Below are 20,392 nucleotides of genomic sequence, written 5' to 3' on the forward strand. Positions count from 1 at the left end.
GCACCTATTTTGAAATGGCTGCATTTAGATATTTCATAATGCCCAATTATTCTTACAATGCATAAGGTATGAGCTCAGTCTGGTGTCTATTAATGCAACGATAACACGGAACACCCTCAACATGTATCGCCAAATGATCACAGAGCAGGTGGATCTCGAATTAATGATTCTTAAAGACCCAGCAAGTGGAAACAGTGAGAGCATACTTACTTTGTGGGCTAAACACTGTGAAAATGTACTGGCTGATATAGGCACCAATAGTTGCATCCTGCAAACCAACCATGATAAAGTCAAATCCATGCTGTGGGTACAAGATTGGATAGACACTGGGAATGCACACTTTGAACATAGAGCCATGAGCCTGGTCCCAAATCAAGTAAGAAAGTACAACACGATTCAGACATACTTGGAAAACTTTCCGGGAAGAGCTTGAAGATCGATTTTCATGAAGTTCCGGCTGAACCAGATTCAAACAAGAGAAACTCAAAGTTTCTGGATAAAGGATGGAACCGCATTATTGACGTGTTCCTGTGTGGAAAACATCCTGAGACATTGAAGCACTTAACTTTGTTATGTCCAAACTTGAGACAGGAAGGAACAAGTCACTTGGGTAGCTTCTTGGTCGCAAGACCCTCGCTAGATGCTGATGACTGGTGGAGAGAACTTTTCAATGGCTCTGATCGAAAGATAACAATCAAATTCACATTCTTTTTAGAGAAAGTGGTGAAAAAACTGATCTGATATGATATGATATGATATGATATGGCATTTGTAACGTGCCTATACACAAGTGTTTCAAGGCGCGACGAGGCAGGGTGGGGACAAAGGGGAGACAGATAACGATCCTAATAGTCCAGGTGTCATTCAGATCAGAGAGGGGAAGGGAAAAGTGCAAGGTGGAAAGGGAGAGGGGAAAGTGCAGTACAGGATTAGTAGAATACAAGATAAATAATAGGGCCAGCTGGTGGCAAGTGCAAGGTAGGTGCAGACAAGTGCTGGGAAGGGGGGCTGTAGGGATACAGAGACAGTCCCGCAGTGCAGGGGTTGCCAGGGAGGCAGTGCAGGGGAGAGTGGCTGGGCCAAGGACTGAGATTGGTGAGTGGCCCAGTTGCAGATTCAGTGAAGTTTCAGTTATTTTAGCAGGAGAGAGGGGGAGAGAAAGCGGAAGCAAAGAGGAAGGTTTTGAGGTGCTTCCGGAGCCGTAGATGGTTCTCCTCAAGTTTCAGGGAGGCAGGAAGGCTGTTCCAGAGGGAGGCCCCTGCTGCGGAGACTACCCCCAACTCGTTGCTTGGAGAAGCGGCTGACCCTGAGGGAGTTGGAGGCGGATGAGCGAAGAGCTCGAGAAGGAAGATATTTAGGAAGAGAGAGCTGAAGGTATTTTGGCCCAAGGCCCCAGAAGGCCTTGTGGACAATGCAGAGGGTTTTGAACTTAATCCTCGCAGCCACTGGGAGCCAGTGTAGCGATTTCAGTCCTGGAGAGATACGGTCCCTGGGCTTGAGGCCAAGGACAAGTCTCGCAGTCCTGTTCTGGATGAGTTGCAGAGGGCGGAGAGTATAGGCAGGCAGATTTAGATAGAGGCTGTTACAGTAGTCCAGCTTCGAGAGAACCAGGGCTCTAGAGACAGTGAGCTTCTGGGGAAAGGAGAGGAAAGGAAGGATACCTCTGAGGAGGTGTAGCTGGTAGTATGACTTCTTAGAGACGTCAGATATGTGAGGAGAGAAAGTGAGTGTGGAGTCGAAGATGACCCCAAGGTTTTTTGCAGAAGCAGAACTCAAAGCATAAAATTGAGGATTTTGGATTGGCTGATTTGCGTAGATAGAAAAATACTGTTTTATTTTTGATGTCTCTCTTCTGCTTTATATTTCCTACACTGTAATATGTGAAATGTGTATTTTAAAGGTTTGTAACAAACCAAAAAATGTAAAAAAATAATGTTTTTCAAGTAATAGACCTACCACGAGATTTACTACACCCTCAAAATCACAGTTTGACGTTGAAGTGAATGATTTATCTCTAGCAAGGTGCTTGTGGCATACACAACTCTTCAATGCCACAAAGTGGTGGGTTTACACCCTGGTGAATTACCCCATCATAAATTCCCATTAGATTCCAGATTGAGGGTTGGTAACAGCACCTGGCTGTATTATTGCCAAAGAATGGCAGAAATACTGCTAAACTCAGAGAGTGAACCCCATTAACTAGTAATCCTGTGGCATCCGAAGGTGGGCATGTCATATGATGATAACAACTATACATGCGAGGCTGTGCATTACATTTGGTGACTAAAAAATATCAGGGAGATATTTACGTAGCATTGCATGGAATGCATTTGAGGCTGTGCTGTTATATGATGGTACTACTGACACATATAATGCTGCACCTTTAAAATTAAACGTGCTTCATAGGTTCCAATACCAAATACATTAAATTCATAAGCCAAATTAAATTACCTGGTCGATAATTTTGCATTATGTATATTCTTCTTTCATGTGATATTTATATTTTTAATTCATGTTAAATTCTCACACTTAACACCTGTTACTGCGGCAGACCGACGTTCTGCCTTAATCCTGAAGTCAAAGTTGAAGGTAAATACATACAAATTTGAAGGTTTAGCAGATATGCGCTAACACGATTGAGCAGGCCCCTTAGAATCATCACTGCTGTGCCTGGCCTTGTAGCAGAATGAGAGCAAAAGTGAGGACAAGAAGGGCCTCATCAAGTGGCCTTAAGGGTCTTAAGTGGCCCATGGGCCATACAGAGAGTTTATTTGCACCAGTGCATATTGGTGTCTACTTATCCTTGCCTGGAGAACTACAATGAGGAGCAGAGGCTTCTCAATGCTCTTTGACCAGCCTTGCTACAAATCACCTCCTGCCCACCAACTTTAAGAGGTTTTGTTTGCAACTAATACCTAGTACTGGCCTGGACACCAGAGGAAGGCTGTCACTTGTGACCACTGAGCATAACCTCATACAGCTCATCGAAATGTGCAGAACATTTTATCTGCAAGTGCTAACTTGCATTTGAGAAGGGCACTATAAAAACAACACAGTCATTAAGAGCCATGGACTATAACCTCTTTTTGCCTAACAAGAAATATAAGATTTCTTTTTTCTGCAACTAGTATTTGGTATCGTCAGTAAAAGAAGACACGGTTACAGACACTGAATACAATCTTCTCCTGACTGAATGATAAGACTTTTTCTCTACAACAAGTATTTGATATAGCCAATAAACAACAGCACTATCAGTTTCAGCCACTCAATATGATCTTCTACCAAGACATGCATTACCTTTTCACACATCTCTTGTATAAAATGGTGATGAAAATATGATGCAATCTATTAGAGACACTACATAACCCTCCTGCCTAATGTGAATTTGTGTTTGCTACAAGTATTTTGATGTCCATTAAAAACAACAGGCTCAGTTTTGAACAGTTTATGTAATCTCCCCTTGCCTACCAACAATTATAAGACTTTTTATCTACAACTACAATAACTAGTATTTGGTAGCTGGTGTTTGTTTCTTAAGACTGGATAATGTGATTGATGTTATGGAATCATTTGCGGATGACAAGATATTAGTCTTCTATATTCTATCTTCACAGTATTTAAACATTGTAAACTCTTTAGTGGGGGTATAGTCGGGAAATAGGTCCGCACCAGGTTAAAAGCAGACTTGCTGCTGACAAATAAGGCAGTTTAATATTAAGTAATCGGAGATCGAGAAGTACCATTGACTCTGGAGTCCGCATGCTTCATTGGTAACTGTTTGATGATACAGAATAATGAGATTGACAATGACTAGCTGCATGTTGAGATGGAAATTAGAAGTGATATTCTCTATATTGCAGAGAGTACCAACAGGAACGATAACAGGAAGATCAGCTTGACGGGTAGGAATAAACCAGTCTTTACACAACAATATTAGTTCCAAAAATGTATTGGGGTGTTTTCATTTCCCTAGCGTGCAGGGCGAGTGATGAAGATAGATGTTTAGCCTATGATACATTTATTCGTGGGTACAATGATGATGCTAACTAAGACGATTCATTCACCAGGAGCAATATAAGGAAAAAGAAGCCTGGTTTATCAAGGATGAACTATCCAAGGCAATAATGGTATGTCCAACTGACCGTGAGCGACTACAGGAGATGAGAGCTATGTATAAGAAAACAACAGTACTAAAACATAAAAGCGCATTTGGAAGGAATATGGGAGACCCTTCTGCTAGCATTATTAATGATTCAAAAACATGTTGCAGGATCATTGCATCATGTACATCAGAGAGATCAGACTAAGACCCACCATCTGCACACGTTTTGCCAGCAGATTTAGTCTCCCACTTTAAACCACTCACATGGTTAACAGCTAGGGTAGATAGCACAGTTTCATTGAAGGTATCAAAGGATATATAGTTATTTGGATGTTGCCACCAATTATTGTTAAATAGGTGTAATCCTCTTATACATCTCTGGGTCTAAACAGTCACTTAAATGATTTGTTCAAGATATGTCTGGACCTTTGGAACCCTATTTTGGCTCAATTATTTAATATTATTCTGAACTTGGGTGGAATTCCACTCAGTTGGCATAATAGTTCAAGTGTTTATATATGTTAAAAAAGGGGATAGATAGATGTCCACTTATGTGTACCAACTTCACTTTTGGGTGCCTCATCTAAAATGTTTGGGAAGGTCATCCATTCGATTTTGGTTGAGTGGTGAACTGATTTGGCAGTCTTGACTAATGAACAGTATGGTTTCAAGAGAGCCTCGGAACCAATTTACAGTGACTAAACCTTAATTTGCTAATTGTGTGATGGGTGCCTAGGGTTGGGTCCTTCTAGCTTTAAAGCTCCTGACAACAGCATTGGATTCAGTGAATTCATCCTCCCTCTGGAATATCATGGCTGGTATGGGGTTACCAAACTCATCTTAATAAAACTCTATCTGGACACACAAGCCAAGGGACTGTACACTACTCACGGAGATATGATGGAGGTGATCATGGTTAGGAGAGATATCAGACAGGAGTGCATCTTGTCTTTTCTGCACTTTAATGCATATAGGAATGTATGTGCAAAGCACCAGTAGGGCGTGGCCCAAGACATACCCCTCATGGGAGGTAGGTGGATCCCCATTTTGTTGTATGCTGATTAAATACTATTGATAGCTAAAACAAAAAGCCCTTTACAAGACCTTATTTATACTTCTATCTCATTTATGTAAACTACAGGAATGATAATAAACTGCAAACAATTGCTCCATAATGGTGCATGGAGACGAAATCACACCCAGAACACTGTGATTATCTCGGCCTATGCTTTTTGTGTAAAAATAACTGGAATGACCATTTAATAAAATAGGCTACTAACATTTCACAGTTAAATGGGAGCATTGCATGTTTGTTTTACAGGCTGGGCTGTTAACCCATTGACCATATGTTGAGGGTATGTACTTGCAGGTCTTATGGCAGAGCAAGATATGCAGCAGATATTTCAGAATATGCAAATTCCTCTAGTCTGCAAAAGTCTCAAAATACTTTTTAAAGGCAACAATCGAAATTCCTCTCAAATTCACATTTTTTCTTTTACACCATTATCTGTAGGCTCATTAACACTTTCACACTTCTGCAAACTATGAAATATTTAATCCAGTAGTAAGAGTAGCCACAAACAAAAAAGGCATGGTTCCAGCCTTCTGAGGCACATGGGCACAGATCAGTCTCCCACCGAATAGGGTACTGCTCTCTAAAACAGTGAAAGGTCTCCACTTTGCATTGAGAACTATACTGTGGGTGAATCTGCAAACAGAAGAATGAGACACATTGGAGCTCTTTTGAAAAAAATTTGTAATTTGGCGGCGGGCACCTGTTACATTTACACATTCACGTAAGCAGGTCCTGCTGCCAAATTCTGGCCCTTTGCACTGCAGGGTGCAAATGTAAAAGGCAAAAGGCCGTATACATAGATGTATGCTGCCTTTTTCCCTTTACCTTTGCACTATGCAGTGCAAAGTGAGTAAACGCTGCCTGGCATGCTTGCATGCCAGGCAGCATTTACTTTTGCTTGTGAGCGCCTCTTGCCATGCTTGCACAGCAAGCAGCACTTACAATTACAATTAGACACTGATTTTTTCATTTTCTTTTGTGAACACTGCTTAACATGTGTGCATGCTAAGCAGTGTTCACAATGAAAATCCCGGACAGCATTCATTTGCAATTGTACGCGTCTCCTGCCATGAAAATCCATGCCAGCGTAAATGCTGGAGTATTTGTATGGTGGAGAGGAAAGAGGTGTCAAAAGCACAAGTTGCGTTCTGCCCTCCTCTCCACCATACAAATAATTGAAAATGGGGTAAACGTTAATGGAAACTCAACAAGCCTTCCATTAATATCACGCTCCCCATTGAACATGAGCCCCATTGCAGTGTTTGAGAGGCAGCGGTACTTCTATTCCCTTTTTTCTGAAAAGCAATCTCGCGAAATTGCACTTGATGTATCTCTTAACATACCCGCAGTTTAGATTTCTATATATTGTCGCCCTGTTAGAGTGCAGAAGGAAGTCCGAGGGAAGGCTACTTTGTGCTGCTTAAGCCATTGGTTGTCAGGTGGAGCTTAATTCAGGCTCTGTGGAAGGGAGGAAGCATTTGAGGAAACGCTACAGAGAAGTCACTCCTCGGACATAAAATGATGAGAAAACCTTTCCAATCTGAGCTGAGTAGAATGTTGGTGTCATTGTCTGCGTGCAGTGAAAGCTCGGAACTCTTTGCCATGGCACCATAAGAGCCTATGTGGGAAGCTATAACTAGGAGAATTCACGTGGTTATTCGGAAGTAGTCTATCTAAACATCACAGTTGTATCCATGTATGTTGTTTTTGTTTAGCAGTGTTTTGCTGGCACAGTCACCTGACCACTTGCAGGTCTGAATCCCAGCAGGGTTGGCTCCTCACTTCATCAGTCTGATATTGATATGCTGAGTAGCATTACATTGAGTCATACTGATTTCTATTAGCTTAGTGCTGAGAATCAGGATGAATCAGGCATGAAGCACTACACAGAAATATGCCATTGTTATTACGCTTCTTTTACACATTTCATTAAAGGCGGAAGCAGTTTGCATCTCCACGTCAAAATACTTAGCTCCAGCATGAATAAAAAGATGGTTCGTACCTGAAATGACAATACCATTTTGCAAAAATTGGAAATATTTTTTGCTGCCTCATCTAGACTTTATTTTATTTGTATTGGACATTTGTATGGCACTTATACACAAGTGTTTGCAAGTGCCACAAGACAAGATGGGGGTGGGGAGGAGGACATGGGAATGACAAAGTAGAGCAACATAAAATGGTTATATTGGCCTTGTGACAATCCTACCAGCAAGTGCTTGAAAAGGTGGAAGTGCAAGGGAAGAGGTTAGAGGGAGAAGTGCAGGAGTGGGGTGCCCCAAGGGAAGGGGGTTGGGCAAGTGCTGGGCGGGCCAAAGTGCTAAGTGCCAGGGGAAAGGTAGGATGAGGGTAGTGGACAGTGAGGACCAAGTTGGGCTAGTCCAGGAAAGGGAGCCCAAGGGCAAGTGCAGGATAATGATGCCGGGGGGACTGATAGGGTGTTGTATGGCCCCTTTAAGACTCTGAAGGGAGCAGGCCCTAGTCGCAGTGGCAGAGGGAGAGTTAGCACGTGAGGGGAAGAGGGAAGGAAGAGGAGAAAAGGAAAGTCTAGAGTAGTTTCCGGAACTTAAGAAGAGCTGATCAAGTCTGATAGGGGAGGGAGGCTGTTGCAAAGTGAGGAGCCAGACGAGGAAAGGGATCTGCCTCCCATTCTATGCTTGGAGAAATGTTTGACCCGCAGAGAGTTGGAGCCAGAGGACCGAAGGACTCTGGCCATGAGGTATTTAGGGAGGCCAAGCTGGATGCAAAGGGGTCCCAGGTGCCAGACAGCCTTGCCGATGATGCCAAGGGTCTTGAATTTGATCCTTGCATTCATCGGGAGTCAATGGAGAGATTTTAGGGCTGGAGAGATGCAGCCCCTCGGCTTGAGGCCAAGGATAAGTCTTGCACTACTATTCTGGATTAGTTGAAGGGGCGAAGGGAGGAAATAGGCAGATTGAGGAATAGACTGTTGCAGTAGTCCAGTGTAGAATGAACCAGGGCTCTGGAGCCATTGAGCTTCTGGGGGAAGGTGAGGAAAGGTAGAATGCCCCTGAGATGGTGGAGCTGATAGTTGGACTTCTTGGCAAGGTGTGTGATGTGTGGAAAGCAAGAGAGAGAGGAGTCAAAGATTATCCCAAGTCTTTTTTTGCCTCACAAGTGGATGAGGGGACAGGACCCAAGGAGTCTGGCCAGAGAGGACAAGGAACAGACATCATAATGAGAAGGATATCTGTCTTACCGGCATTAAGGCAGTAGAAATAACAAATGTCCTTTTTACCACAACTTCTTAATAGTTCAAACAATGTCTTCCACAATATCTCTTTTCAAGGATGTTTGACTTTCTTCAACACATATACAGGGTTGGAAATTACCTCATTATTGACAGCAAAGGACATAGCAAACATAGACCTACTTTCGCCAAAGCATTGTATAATTCCAGCTCCTTCCACAGTCTAAAATACTATGGTTTTCACGTTGCAGGGCATTTCCATCTCTCTCCAGCTCGTCGTGGCAGCCCTACTGATCTACAAAGGATCAAAGAACATAGAGAATGATGATCCGGAGCGCAGACTCAGCGACCGGTGAGTGTACACAATTGAAATAATGATTACAATTTCTCATATTTAATCAGACACAATCTGAACTAAAAAAAACACTTCTCTAAGAAAGTTGTTACTCCTCCAGTATGAACCTTCTTTCCTTCATACTGCATTGTTTTTTTATCACATGCATTCTGGAGTACCCCATCAAACCCACTGTGCACTTTCACATCCCCATAAATCTTTCCGCCACAACTTAATTTTTTTAGTTTTTAGTTTTTTAAAATGTGTTAATGAAAACAAACACCAATTGGCCCTGGCAATTATGACGGACAGTCATGATTCTATTTATGGCAGGCTGGCGACTGTTACACACTTTTTTTTTTTTTAAGCAGCAATAAACAACATTTTCTTTTGCAGAAAAGAGAACTAATGCTACTACAGTCCCTTTGCTACTGACCGCTTCCTGTTTCAGTCCATGTCCAAATCCCAAATATCTTGGGCTATATCCTCATTGATTTCTTCCTGCCATATATCCTTTTCTTCCTGCTTCCACATCGAGGAACATTAAGATGAATACAAAGTTAACTTATGACTGCTTTGTATTAATGGGTTCATGTTAAATACATTGGAGCTCATTGGAGCTCATTTTAGAGTCCCCACGTAATTCAGTGGTGGGGAGCTGTACGTATGCACTTCGGGATGCATATGTCTCCACTGCTGAATTTACATCATTGGCACAACAGAGTGCAAAGGTGCAGGGCAAAAGGCAGTGTAAAAGTGTTTATGCCGACTTCTGACCTGCATATTTGCACTCCGCCATGCAAATGAGTAAATGCTGCCTACCATGCCTGAATGGTAGTGAGCGCTTACGCGTTTAATTGTAATTGTAGATGCTACATACCATGTGTGCATGGTAGGCAGCATTTAATTCCAATTGCATATGCTGCCTGCATTGCGGGCTTAGTAGACAGCATTTACAACTGATCTATAGAGATCCCCAACAATCGTTGGGCATTTGTATGATAGAGAGAAAGGGAGACAGCAGAAACACAAATTGCGTTTCATAATCGATCGTAGCATAAGCAAAATGAGTAAAAACCTTTACCGACGCCTTTCACACATTTAGCTTATGCTAAGACGGGCCAAAAATGAGCCACCTTATCGGTTATTTGCAGCATAAAATGTGATCAAAAAGTCATTGACTGGGGCAACAAAATTGCAGTCTTGGGAAAGGGAGTTTGGCTAGTATGATATGTGAAGCACCTAATCCCCCTTCTTAAAAATGTACATGGAATCACACCAGTTTTTATAATTCGGTTCATTACATTATACAGAACTCTTAGCTGTTTTCTCCCCCAGTGCACTGAATTAAAACCTTGGACGCTGGGGAGCAATTATTCACACAGACACCCAATTGCACTGCTAAATAGCTCTTTATGGTCTCTTTATTCATAGCATCAACAAAAACAATACATTTATGGGTAGATGCAGCAGAACGTACAAAATTGGTAAATTAATGCTATACACGCAAAGAATAAAATAAGTATAAATAAAATACATCACCGTTGACAGAGCAGCTAAAAACATCCTCTACTCACCAGGAGTCACTGAAAAGCCCTGAACAGTAAATGAGAGAGATCTCAGCATCAACGGCCCTGGAGCGATGCGTTCATCCTCCAAGTGAAGGTTTCTACTTGACTGCCCCGGCGCCCCTCATTTTAAGCCCTGTACAATCGCGGGTTGGCACCTTCTAGATCCTTCTTCTTCCCAAAGTTTCTACCCATTTACAGCTCTTATGGGCCCCTGACCGTAGTGACCCATGGTTACATTTAAGGAGTAGAACTCTTCCCACTGAATAGTTCACATCCAGTTCAGATTCCACTGAGGTCTGGAGCAAATTTCCACTATGGTTTTGCGTGCACCAGAATGCACTGCGCAAAAGCACCATGTTTTAGTCCAAAGCATTCCAATCCACCCTCAGACATTTGACTTCCATAACTCAGTGACATCAAAGTCAGGTTTTGAAACTGACAAAATATCATAGCTACATTAGGGGTGGACTGAATACAACAACAGTAAAAAGGTATAATCACAGCAATTACACATATACAAGCAAAGGCGTAATGCAGAGTTCCTCCAACTTCTGGAATCCAAGAAAACAACCAGTCCGACCAATTCCCGGTGTGGTATTTCATTAACTGTTTCATTAAGTTATCCACATTTTGGATATGATTTTCACTAGACTGAGAATGGTCATTCAAATTAAAATACTGAATGCCTTCAACTGCGTTATAACTCAGGTTATGTTTTAACAGCAAGTAATCAATGGCAGCTCAATTGTGCTTTTTGTTGTTTGGCTATCTAGAAGCAGCTCCTCTAAAGCTTGGGAAGTATAATTGAGTCCTTTCACTATCAAACATGCTAACTGAATTAAAGATGTATAGCCCCCAGCAACTAATCCCCAAATTCCCACCAATGAAAATGCAAGAGCCAAAACCTCTAATTCTGATAACAAGTGCGCATTCAAATCACAGTCTGGGGATAACCCTTCAGATTCAAAAGTTGTTCTTCTCATTCAATGTAATATTGGTTACAAAGAATACATAATTATTTCAAGCCAGGCTAGAGCACTTGGTCCTCTGGAAACATTAGCCAGAATATAAGAATATGTAGTATTGCCACACAAAAAAGACACCATGTTGGAAATTTCACATTGTTTAAATGACTACCAGCCACGACTGTGTGATTACACTACAATGGGCCTCATCATAAATATGGTGGTAAGGCAACAATCGTGCCGGTAGTGCTACCGTCACCGTGGCTACCGTACTGCCATACTATGAGTTCTGCTCGCGAGTGCCCTTGCAGCCACCAGGTTTGACCTGGTGGCCATACCGGCAACCGCGAGCACCTGGTGATGGTAGCACCGGTACCGTTATTAACAGTACCGTTGCTACCACCCTCCCCATTCCCATTGAGCCCTATGGGGCTCAAATGGGAAAGGGGAATAATGTTTTCTGGCGCCCAGAAAAGGGCAATTACGGGGTCCGGCAATGTCGTAATAACCTGGTAATTGTCCTTTTCTGGGTGCCAGAAAAAAATTAATACTGGTGGCAGCCATGCCTGTACCACAGGCACGTCTGCCGCCAGCCTCGTAATGAAGCCCAATGTATTATTTACATTGGTTCATGTGCTTGGAGCGCGTGAACACAACTGCTTCTCAATCACAGTTTGGTTTTTCTCTTGGTTGCGTTCATCTGTTGACATTTCCCAACCTCTTTTGGTTCACAGGTCATACAATAGCGAACATTGCCTAGGGTGACATTGTAAGTCACTATCTGATTACGGTTTCTCAATTTTTGGTCCCTTTCCTAGCAAAACTGTCAATACTTGCAGACAGAAAATGACTGCTGCACATTGGAATCGACCACCAAAAAATCATTATGCATAACTACAAAAATCTGGCTCAAAATTGATGCAGGCGTTGGCATTGCTAACAGACATGTGGTCAGCAAGTCTACTGCATTATGCATGTCTGTCAAACAGAAATGTGAAATGTTCAAAACATGTTCTCTGTTTAGTCAATCACCGCCAAATATTTCTGCCATGCTAAAGACATCTCTCTTATAGCCGGAGTCATTGTTTCTTGAGCTTGCACCTGGCACATTCTCAATGCTTTGCAAATCCTATTCTCTGAGCCTGTGGTGGCTGGTGTTTCGGTGTCGGCATTGGGCGGCCTCTGGACATCATTCCTCAGCATTGTCAGACTCACATTGATCGTCTGCACAGATACAACACCTCGCGCTGCTTGACTCTCCCCAATGGGGTCCACTTAGTATCACAATTACACCAGAAAGGCACAGGTTCTACAAGGCAAACCCAGAAAAAAACATATCAGTGTTGATATGACTCTCTTAAGTAGAATTTGTCTGCGGGCACATAGTCCCATTTTTCTTTTCCAGGCTCTATTACCAAAACTACTTTGTCCTTGTTGGATGCTATGACATCTGCAGGTACGAACACCTTCATACTCAGCACTATTTTGTCTGATGAGCCAAAACCACGGTACACATAAGTAGTTAATACCGTAGGGGGCTCACCCTTTCTAACAATTTAACAGGTATAACAATCAATTGTGCTATCCTGTCTCACTCATGAATATGCAGTGCTTGGTATCTGCTGTTCATCAAAATAACCTTGTTTTCTCCTTGGTAATCAGCATCTATTACTCCTCTCAGTACTTGGATGCCTTTTAATGCTAATCCAGATCTGCGGGCAATCAATCTCATGTGTTCCGGTGGAATCTGTACTCCATTCCCAGTTTCGATCACTATCATACCTCTGAGTTCTAACCTGATTTCTTTATGAGAATGCAGGTCTACCCCTGCAGATTCTGGGGTTTGCGCTGTATGGAGCTAAATCACCTGGCGTTATCTCCCAGTACAATAAAGTCTCTGCAACTGAATTGAGTTGCATTTGCAATGCAGGTGTCAGTATGCGCATCAATGGTGTTTTACTGTCAGCCAATGGTCTATTATTCAAAATGTGCCCAGTGTCAAACACACGATCACACCAGCCAACCAGACTGCCATTGGCCGTTTTGCACTATTGTTCTTTCAACAAACCATTCATGCGTTCCATCAAACCTGTCGTTTGGGGATGACATGATGCATGATAAAGCCACTCTGTGTACATTTCTTGACAATATTCCCGAATTAATTTACCTTATCTAGTTTCAGCCATTATATCACTCTGAATTTGAAAGGGTACACTGTATTACAATGTACGCTAATCCAACCGTTGAATAGTGTTCATTTGTGTGGCCCTCTTGCATGACAGTACCTTCAAATATCCAGAATATATGTCGACAATCGTACATGCATACTGACAACCTTTACTGATTGGCAGAGGCCCAATATAATGGATCTGCCAGATTTGACCCAGAAACTTACCTATTTGTAAAGGGCTCTGAACAATGTGAGGGATGGGTCTTTTCTGCTGATGCTGACACATCGGACACTGCAAAATTACCATTTTCACTACTTCTAAAGGGATACTACTCCTCGAGTTTGTTTCCACCAGCAGGTACCAAAAACTAGAGTAACAGGGGATACCAGGAATATCCAATTACTGTGACCTGGCCTGGAAAGAACAAGCACAAAATTAACATAAGAGGTCAGAGTAGTAAAGTGTTCCGGTGGCCACTGTTGGTGTAGTCACAAAACCTACAAACTCAGACTAAATTCTGAGTACATACAACAATCGTAAAGTACATGCGTCTATCATATAACGATTCTATGAGGTGAAACAATTAAATTCAACCCAATGGACGCTCAATCAATTAAGTGTTTGTTATTTATTAACATTTATTAAATAAATCACTAGAAAAAGTCATATTTTAATAAAAAACATACAACAACATTAGTATCAGCAATATTTCATGTAGAACAGTCCCTACAATTCATTAATGGACTGATCTGATACACCATTCTCATCCATAAATCACATCCAACCACACTGCAACCATACCACATACATACACTAATCATTCAGAAAATCAATCACAATCCATACGATGATAAAACAATGTATCCTCAGTAAAACCTCAAATATAAAACATCATTATACCACATCTAATCCCTTGTTAGTACGAACCATAAATATGACACCTAAGAGCCTATTCCATGTTATTATGGACTTTCTTGGCTCGGGTGGATTTGACTTCTAATTTTGTTAACAAATAAGAAAACATCCCCAACCCTCCAGCAGGTAGCCTTCTCTCACAGGTGTCCACTTTTCTGCTGTGCCCACTTTGCTCACAGTCGCACTCCTGAGCCTCTTTGTCCACACAGGAAATCTTGATGTGTTTGTGTGGAACAGAATTGAACCAGCGTTCCAATGAGTCAGTAGTACCATGCGCATCCACTTGATACACTGTTACCACACTTTGTAATAGCATTTCCTAGATATTTTGTCACAGTTCCTTTCCCCACAATTCTTTTGAATGAATTTTACACCCATTCTTTTGCCATGTCAGCAGCCACATAGCTAGCCCATTAGCCACTGACCATGAATCCGTGTATAGGTGACATTGAGTAGGTATTTCTTGTTTTAAAGTGTGATACACTGCATAACGTTCAGCAAATTGGCTGCTTTTCCTTTTACCTGATGTTGTTAGGATGTTTTTTTGTCTTGTAATTATATGACACAGCTTTCCAGTAGCACTAAATTCCTATATGGTGAGCAGAGCCATATCGACATACAGTACTCCCAATTTTACTGGAGACTCATGCACTTCTGTCACTTCCTGTGCTATATACTCTACAGATGGTACACTAGCCACTTGCTCATGTAGTTTTGCAACCCCACCCTTTCCTGATTTTGCTCTATCCTAGATATACCATTTCTACTTGGTTATACTGGCCTCTTAGGTGGGTCCTATACTGTGTATTTTAGGAGAACTTAAAACACATTGCATAGTTGGGATTTTGGGCCTGATCAGTACATCATGACCCACTGTCATTTGTTCAGTATCAATAAGAGCCCAATAACATTCTAGCAATTGCTTCTCAAACGGAATGTACCTGTCGCTAGCATCGGGTAATTTGCGACTCCAAAATCCCAAGGAAACCCGCTTTGTAATTGTAATTGTTTATTTATACAGCGCTTTTACATACATGGAGTGCTTCAAAGCACTTCAAGGCGGGAAGGGAACAGGGGAGTACAGTAATCATTCTTAGGCTTTGACGTTTCCGAATGATCTCACAGAAAAAACTAGCATACTAGGCCTGACGGCATTTCTCCTAGTGCAAGTACATGAAGTGGTACAACTGTGACCAAGCTAAGGAGGGGGGACAAAAAGAGGGGGCTTGTTTTTGTCACAAGCTCCAGTTAGCGTACATTTCTTGTACAGACACATTCAATTTCACTTCCCCTAACTTCAAAGGCCACAAATCAAGCACATGCTGCACAGTGTCTTTTGTCAAATCAAACGCTCTCTGTTGTTCCTCTGCCCACTCAAACTCATACTTCTTTCGCGTCACTTTGTAGAGTGGAGCCAATATTTGCCCTAAATGTGGTATATGCAGTCTCCAAAACAAAAACAGCCCTATGAACTGCTGAGTTTGTTTCTTGTTCACAGGAGTAGTAAACTCAAGTATCTTTTGCTGAGCTTTCGGCACCAACTCTCAATGCCTCTTATGCCAATGAATTCCCAGAAATACTGCTGTGTCAGCTGGCCATTGAATATTTTGAGGGTTAATCTCACACCCTTCCTTTTTCAGCCCCTCAATGATTGCTTCCAACTGATTTTGCACACTTCGCTCATCTTTACCCTGAATCAAAATGTCATTAATGTAATTCAAGATTTGTATATCAGGTTTACATGGTATTTCTTCCAAATGATCTGCCACCAGCCGATGACAAATTGTTGGGCTATACAAGTAGCCCACAGGCAACCTCGTGAAAGGTATGTTGCTGCCCATTCCAAGACAATTAAAAGTGTTCCTGGTACTTCTCAGCAATTGGCACAGAGAAAAAATAATTCCCTAAATCTAACACAGGACACCAGGTTCCCTCAAACGTTTGTATGTTATCAATCAAGGTGATGGTATCTGGGACTGTGGGGACTAAAGGGGGAGTGTATTTGTTCAATTCTCTATAAAAACCCATTTTCCAACTTCCAGCTTCCTTTTTCACAGGCCAAACCAGGTTATTCCAAGCAGTAATAACTGGATGTAATACGCCTGCTTCTACATATTCCTTTATGGTGTCTGAAATGTCCTTATGGTACCCAGTAATGCCGTATTGTGGACAAAGGCATGTGTACCCAGGGCATTTTCAATTTGCCTAAATTAACTGGTAAACAGATTCATGCGTTCATTCCAGACTAATAGGTTTTACCTCCCAGTCCTAAGGTCAACCCCTCCAGAATGTCAAAACCAATGATATACTCAGTTATCAGGACAATCAACACTTGATATTCCTGCTTTGACAAGTTACCAATCTTCATTTCCACTCCTGTCTGTACTGCTGATGTCTCCTTTTCCCCCAGTCCCGTAATGGTAATGTGTCAACCTTTGAACCTAGAAGGATTTCCATGAATCAATGAGTCCTTCACCCGGTATCTACTAAAGCTCGGACCTCTCGTGTGTTTCCATGCTTCCAAAATATCTTAACATTAATATGAGGTCATCTCTCAACTTTTATATAGCTGAAGCTGCAGGGGCTTTGGCATCATTCTAGTCAAATTTAGAGTGAGTGTATGCAGATTCAGACTCTAACATTGCACTCACTGCTTTTCTCAAATCTGCATACCTTGGCTGGTAAGGGACTCCCATACACCCTTCTCCTGGCTCCTCTTCAGGAGGAGCTGAGGGTGAAGTGTTCCTTTGCGGCTTGGTCACCACCTGCCTCTCAACTTGTTTATAGCACTCTTTCCCTGCAAGTCCTCCCTTCTTTCATAACTCATACATGTCCCTGGTTTCAATACCGTCAATCTCCTCCCACGATACACCATCTTTCAACAATGCCAAAAACATGTCCTTTCTTGCACCCGGGAGTCTCTGCTATATTGTCTCCTGCCCTCTGTTCTTCTCTCACTGTGCCCCTCTCTATCTTGGTTTATCCTCACCTTTGTTCCATTCATCCAGCTCTTCCAGTTGCCGAATTGCATCAACCACCTCATCAGTCAGTTTCCCAGTCATACCGACTAACAACGTCATGATGACACTTGTATATGTGGGTGGGGTCGTTTTTATAATCATATTTCTTGTTGCCACAGACAGTGACACCACCCTCATATGTGCCAGATCCACTATATGAATTGCCGCTTTCAGGGCATTTTCCCTGATTTTTTGGAACTGCCTCTTTTAATGTATACCACTGCTTTTCCTCACTGGGCCAGTCAGTAGGGATGAGATAGTTATGTAGGGTATTTTGTGGAGATTTGGGGCCTGACGGTATTTTCTTACCGCCGAAAAATAACTTAGCAACAATCACTCCTTGTATTCAGATTGGGCCATGTACAACAATAATACAGTGGACATGCATTATTTCAGCACCCAGACATGCATATTTGGTATGCGTAGTTGGTATGCGTGGTTGGTGGTATTTTGGTGAGCATAATTCCCTTGTTTTATTTGTGGCCCCAATATCCGGAATCCCTTATTTTTGCTTAGATTTTTCGTGTAATCACTAGAGAGACCTCAGGCTTGCATTTCTGGAACACCACATTTTCATTTTTAGTGTGCCACCATGGGCAATTTCTCTCTGTCTTATCTACGGCAGCGAGCTATCATGTGGTATTTTCACTATCTTATATACGGTAGTGAACTATGTCCCGGGCCTCCCTTTTTGTCGACTCATAGACCTCCGACAAACTACAACACACACAGTTAGTTATAACTGCTCATACTAAATTACATTGTGCACACGGCTGCAACCAAATTTGATGTTTAGCTACCTTGAAAATGATAATTGCACTGTCTAAACATCTCCCCACATCATCAGCACTGCTTTGGTAAATATAAAACACACCACCCGTCTGCTTTCAAATATTTTTGTGTATTATAAAAGTTGCATTTAAACACGATCTCACTCTTTACAGAAATAAATAAAATAGCACAGTAACAGCATTGTCTGTGATACACTGAAAAGAGAGTGGCGGAGACGAGAACTCAATTTGCAACATTAACATGTGATTAAAGCACAGGAATCTCCTTTCCTACACTGACTGAATATTCTCGTACACACTCAGCCCCCACACTTCTGTAATTACCTTATCTGTTCAGCCTGAGTTTTCTTCAGCTGTTCTCTTTCTGAATGTGGCTCCCTTGAAGATTAACCCCGGTGAAAACAAGCGTCTTTCGTTCTCAAACCGGGGTTATTGCCTGGAACTCTCAGCTTTTTCATCAGAAAATGCTCCAACCAGGAAAACAGGTCCTTCTCCCAGCTCTCCAAATCCCGACTGTCCTCCCCCTCTCTTCAAACTCCCCCCAGCAAAAACTCTCATCACTGCCTCTAGCATGATACTTGCTATGACGCTGCTCCAATCAGAATTTAATCATGCCATCTCCTCCCTCTCTACACAATGGCTCGTTTTTACAGTAACCATTTGTAACCAACTGATTTCCTGTATCTTCGAGCCCTTGGCTTCCTGAGTTATGTGGACAGAGCAGCAGAGAAAAAGAAAAAAAATGAATGTGCGTTTAAAAGTTCACTTTCAGAGTAGGCCTATTTCTGCAGTGGAGACACATTTTTATTAGTGGGTTTTGTTAAATGCAGTTTTATTAGTCAGGTTAGTTATTAATAATGTTAGTTATTAATTTTCAAATGTGTCTCTTGCACCATAGGCATTTCAGGTGAAAAATAGTGTGCATTTTTGAATGTGCATGTGTGCTTTTAACTGTAAAAATAGATTTGCATCTTATATGTTAAAATCGTTTTTGACTGAATAGCCTGGCTTTACTTATATGTCATGTTAATCTGGTAACACATATAGCAATGCACTGCACCCATGTGGTGGCGCTGCATTAAAAAAAAAAATTGCTACCTGTGCAGTAGTGCTGTACTCTGTGCTGTAACACGCCAAATATCCTTACATACCCTCCTTTTGTTTTTAGAACTTGGTTACAATCCAAGCCAATTCCTAAAAACAACTTGTTCTTTTTTTCTCAAATTCATTTTTATAACATGTCTTTCTTTGTGATTCAATAAATATTCCACATCCGGATCTATTGGAAAAGTATCCCTTTGAAAAAAATCGATATTTTCCACTTGGCTTTCCCAAACATCATTTGTTACATGAAACAATGTTAACCCCCCAATTGACACAATTGTATCCTTTGGAACCTGTAAATAAAAAACATTATATTTCACCTGTTTAACCACGTATGTTCCATGGTTTAAATGTACTACCGTCATGTTCTTTAAACAGGTGCTGATCAACCATTTACCTCTGACCATCTTAGCCTGTGCCATTTCTTCACTCCCCATATTGCTAATAATCACTTCACATCCCTCTGATATGCTTGGGTCAGATTTCAAACCACAAATAGCATCTGTGGCATCAGGAACAAACGGTTTACCTGGACACATATAATTTTGTTCTTTAAATTTTACACATGTTTCCAGGTTTGGTATTAAATAAACTTCAGGTTCCCATGACTGAAATGCCATCTGGAGTCTTAATCTTAATAAATTTGTCCTTTTGCCAAAATCTCACGTTGTGTACCCACTTCGTTTGATAAATAAGTTCAGGGGCTACATATGGGATGCATAGCAAAAATCCGATCTCTAGTCTTTCCAAGTCCACATATAACGGCATTGCATTACCCATTTCGAATGCAATTTTTACCTGTATTATATCAATTTCCCTCCTGGTCAATCTTTCTATCATTTGACGAATAATATCCTGCGAAACAAAATACAAGGGGATATGTCCTTGAATCAATTGTGAAACTGCAGTTTGAACTTCTCTCATATAATTCGTTAATAGTCTATCAACAGGACTCATTATGTTCAATATTTCATTTAAAGTTCTGTCATGCTTAAGTATTATTTTAATCGCCCGTTGCATTACATCCGCTTGTTCATTTAGAATGATTGCAGTTTCATTTATGAATCTTACTTGTTCATCCAGTCCCCCTCTAATTCCATCTAATGTTTTTTGTATTATTTCCAGGTCAATAC

At 41.5% G+C, this 20,392-nt stretch overlaps 1 protein-coding gene across 1 annotated transcript in view; it reads left to right on the forward strand.

Annotated features, from left to right (window-relative positions):
* Positions 1-20,392, forward strand: part of LOC138579237 (ninjurin-1-like) — a 426,744-nt gene that overhangs the window by 233,088 nt on the left and 173,264 nt on the right. Inside the window, exon 3 of the mRNA XM_069649765.1 lies at positions 8,640-8,740. Coding sequence (XP_069505866.1) covers positions 8,640-8,740 — 101 coding nt within the window. The remainder of the gene's footprint in view (positions 1-8,639; positions 8,741-20,392) is intronic.

Source organism: Ambystoma mexicanum, chromosome 1p (assembly GCF_040938575.1).
Source record: "Ambystoma mexicanum isolate Mex_15411 chromosome 1p, UKY_AmexF1_1, whole genome shotgun sequence".
NCBI classification, from domain to species: Eukaryota; Metazoa; Chordata; class Amphibia; order Caudata; family Ambystomatidae; genus Ambystoma; species Ambystoma mexicanum.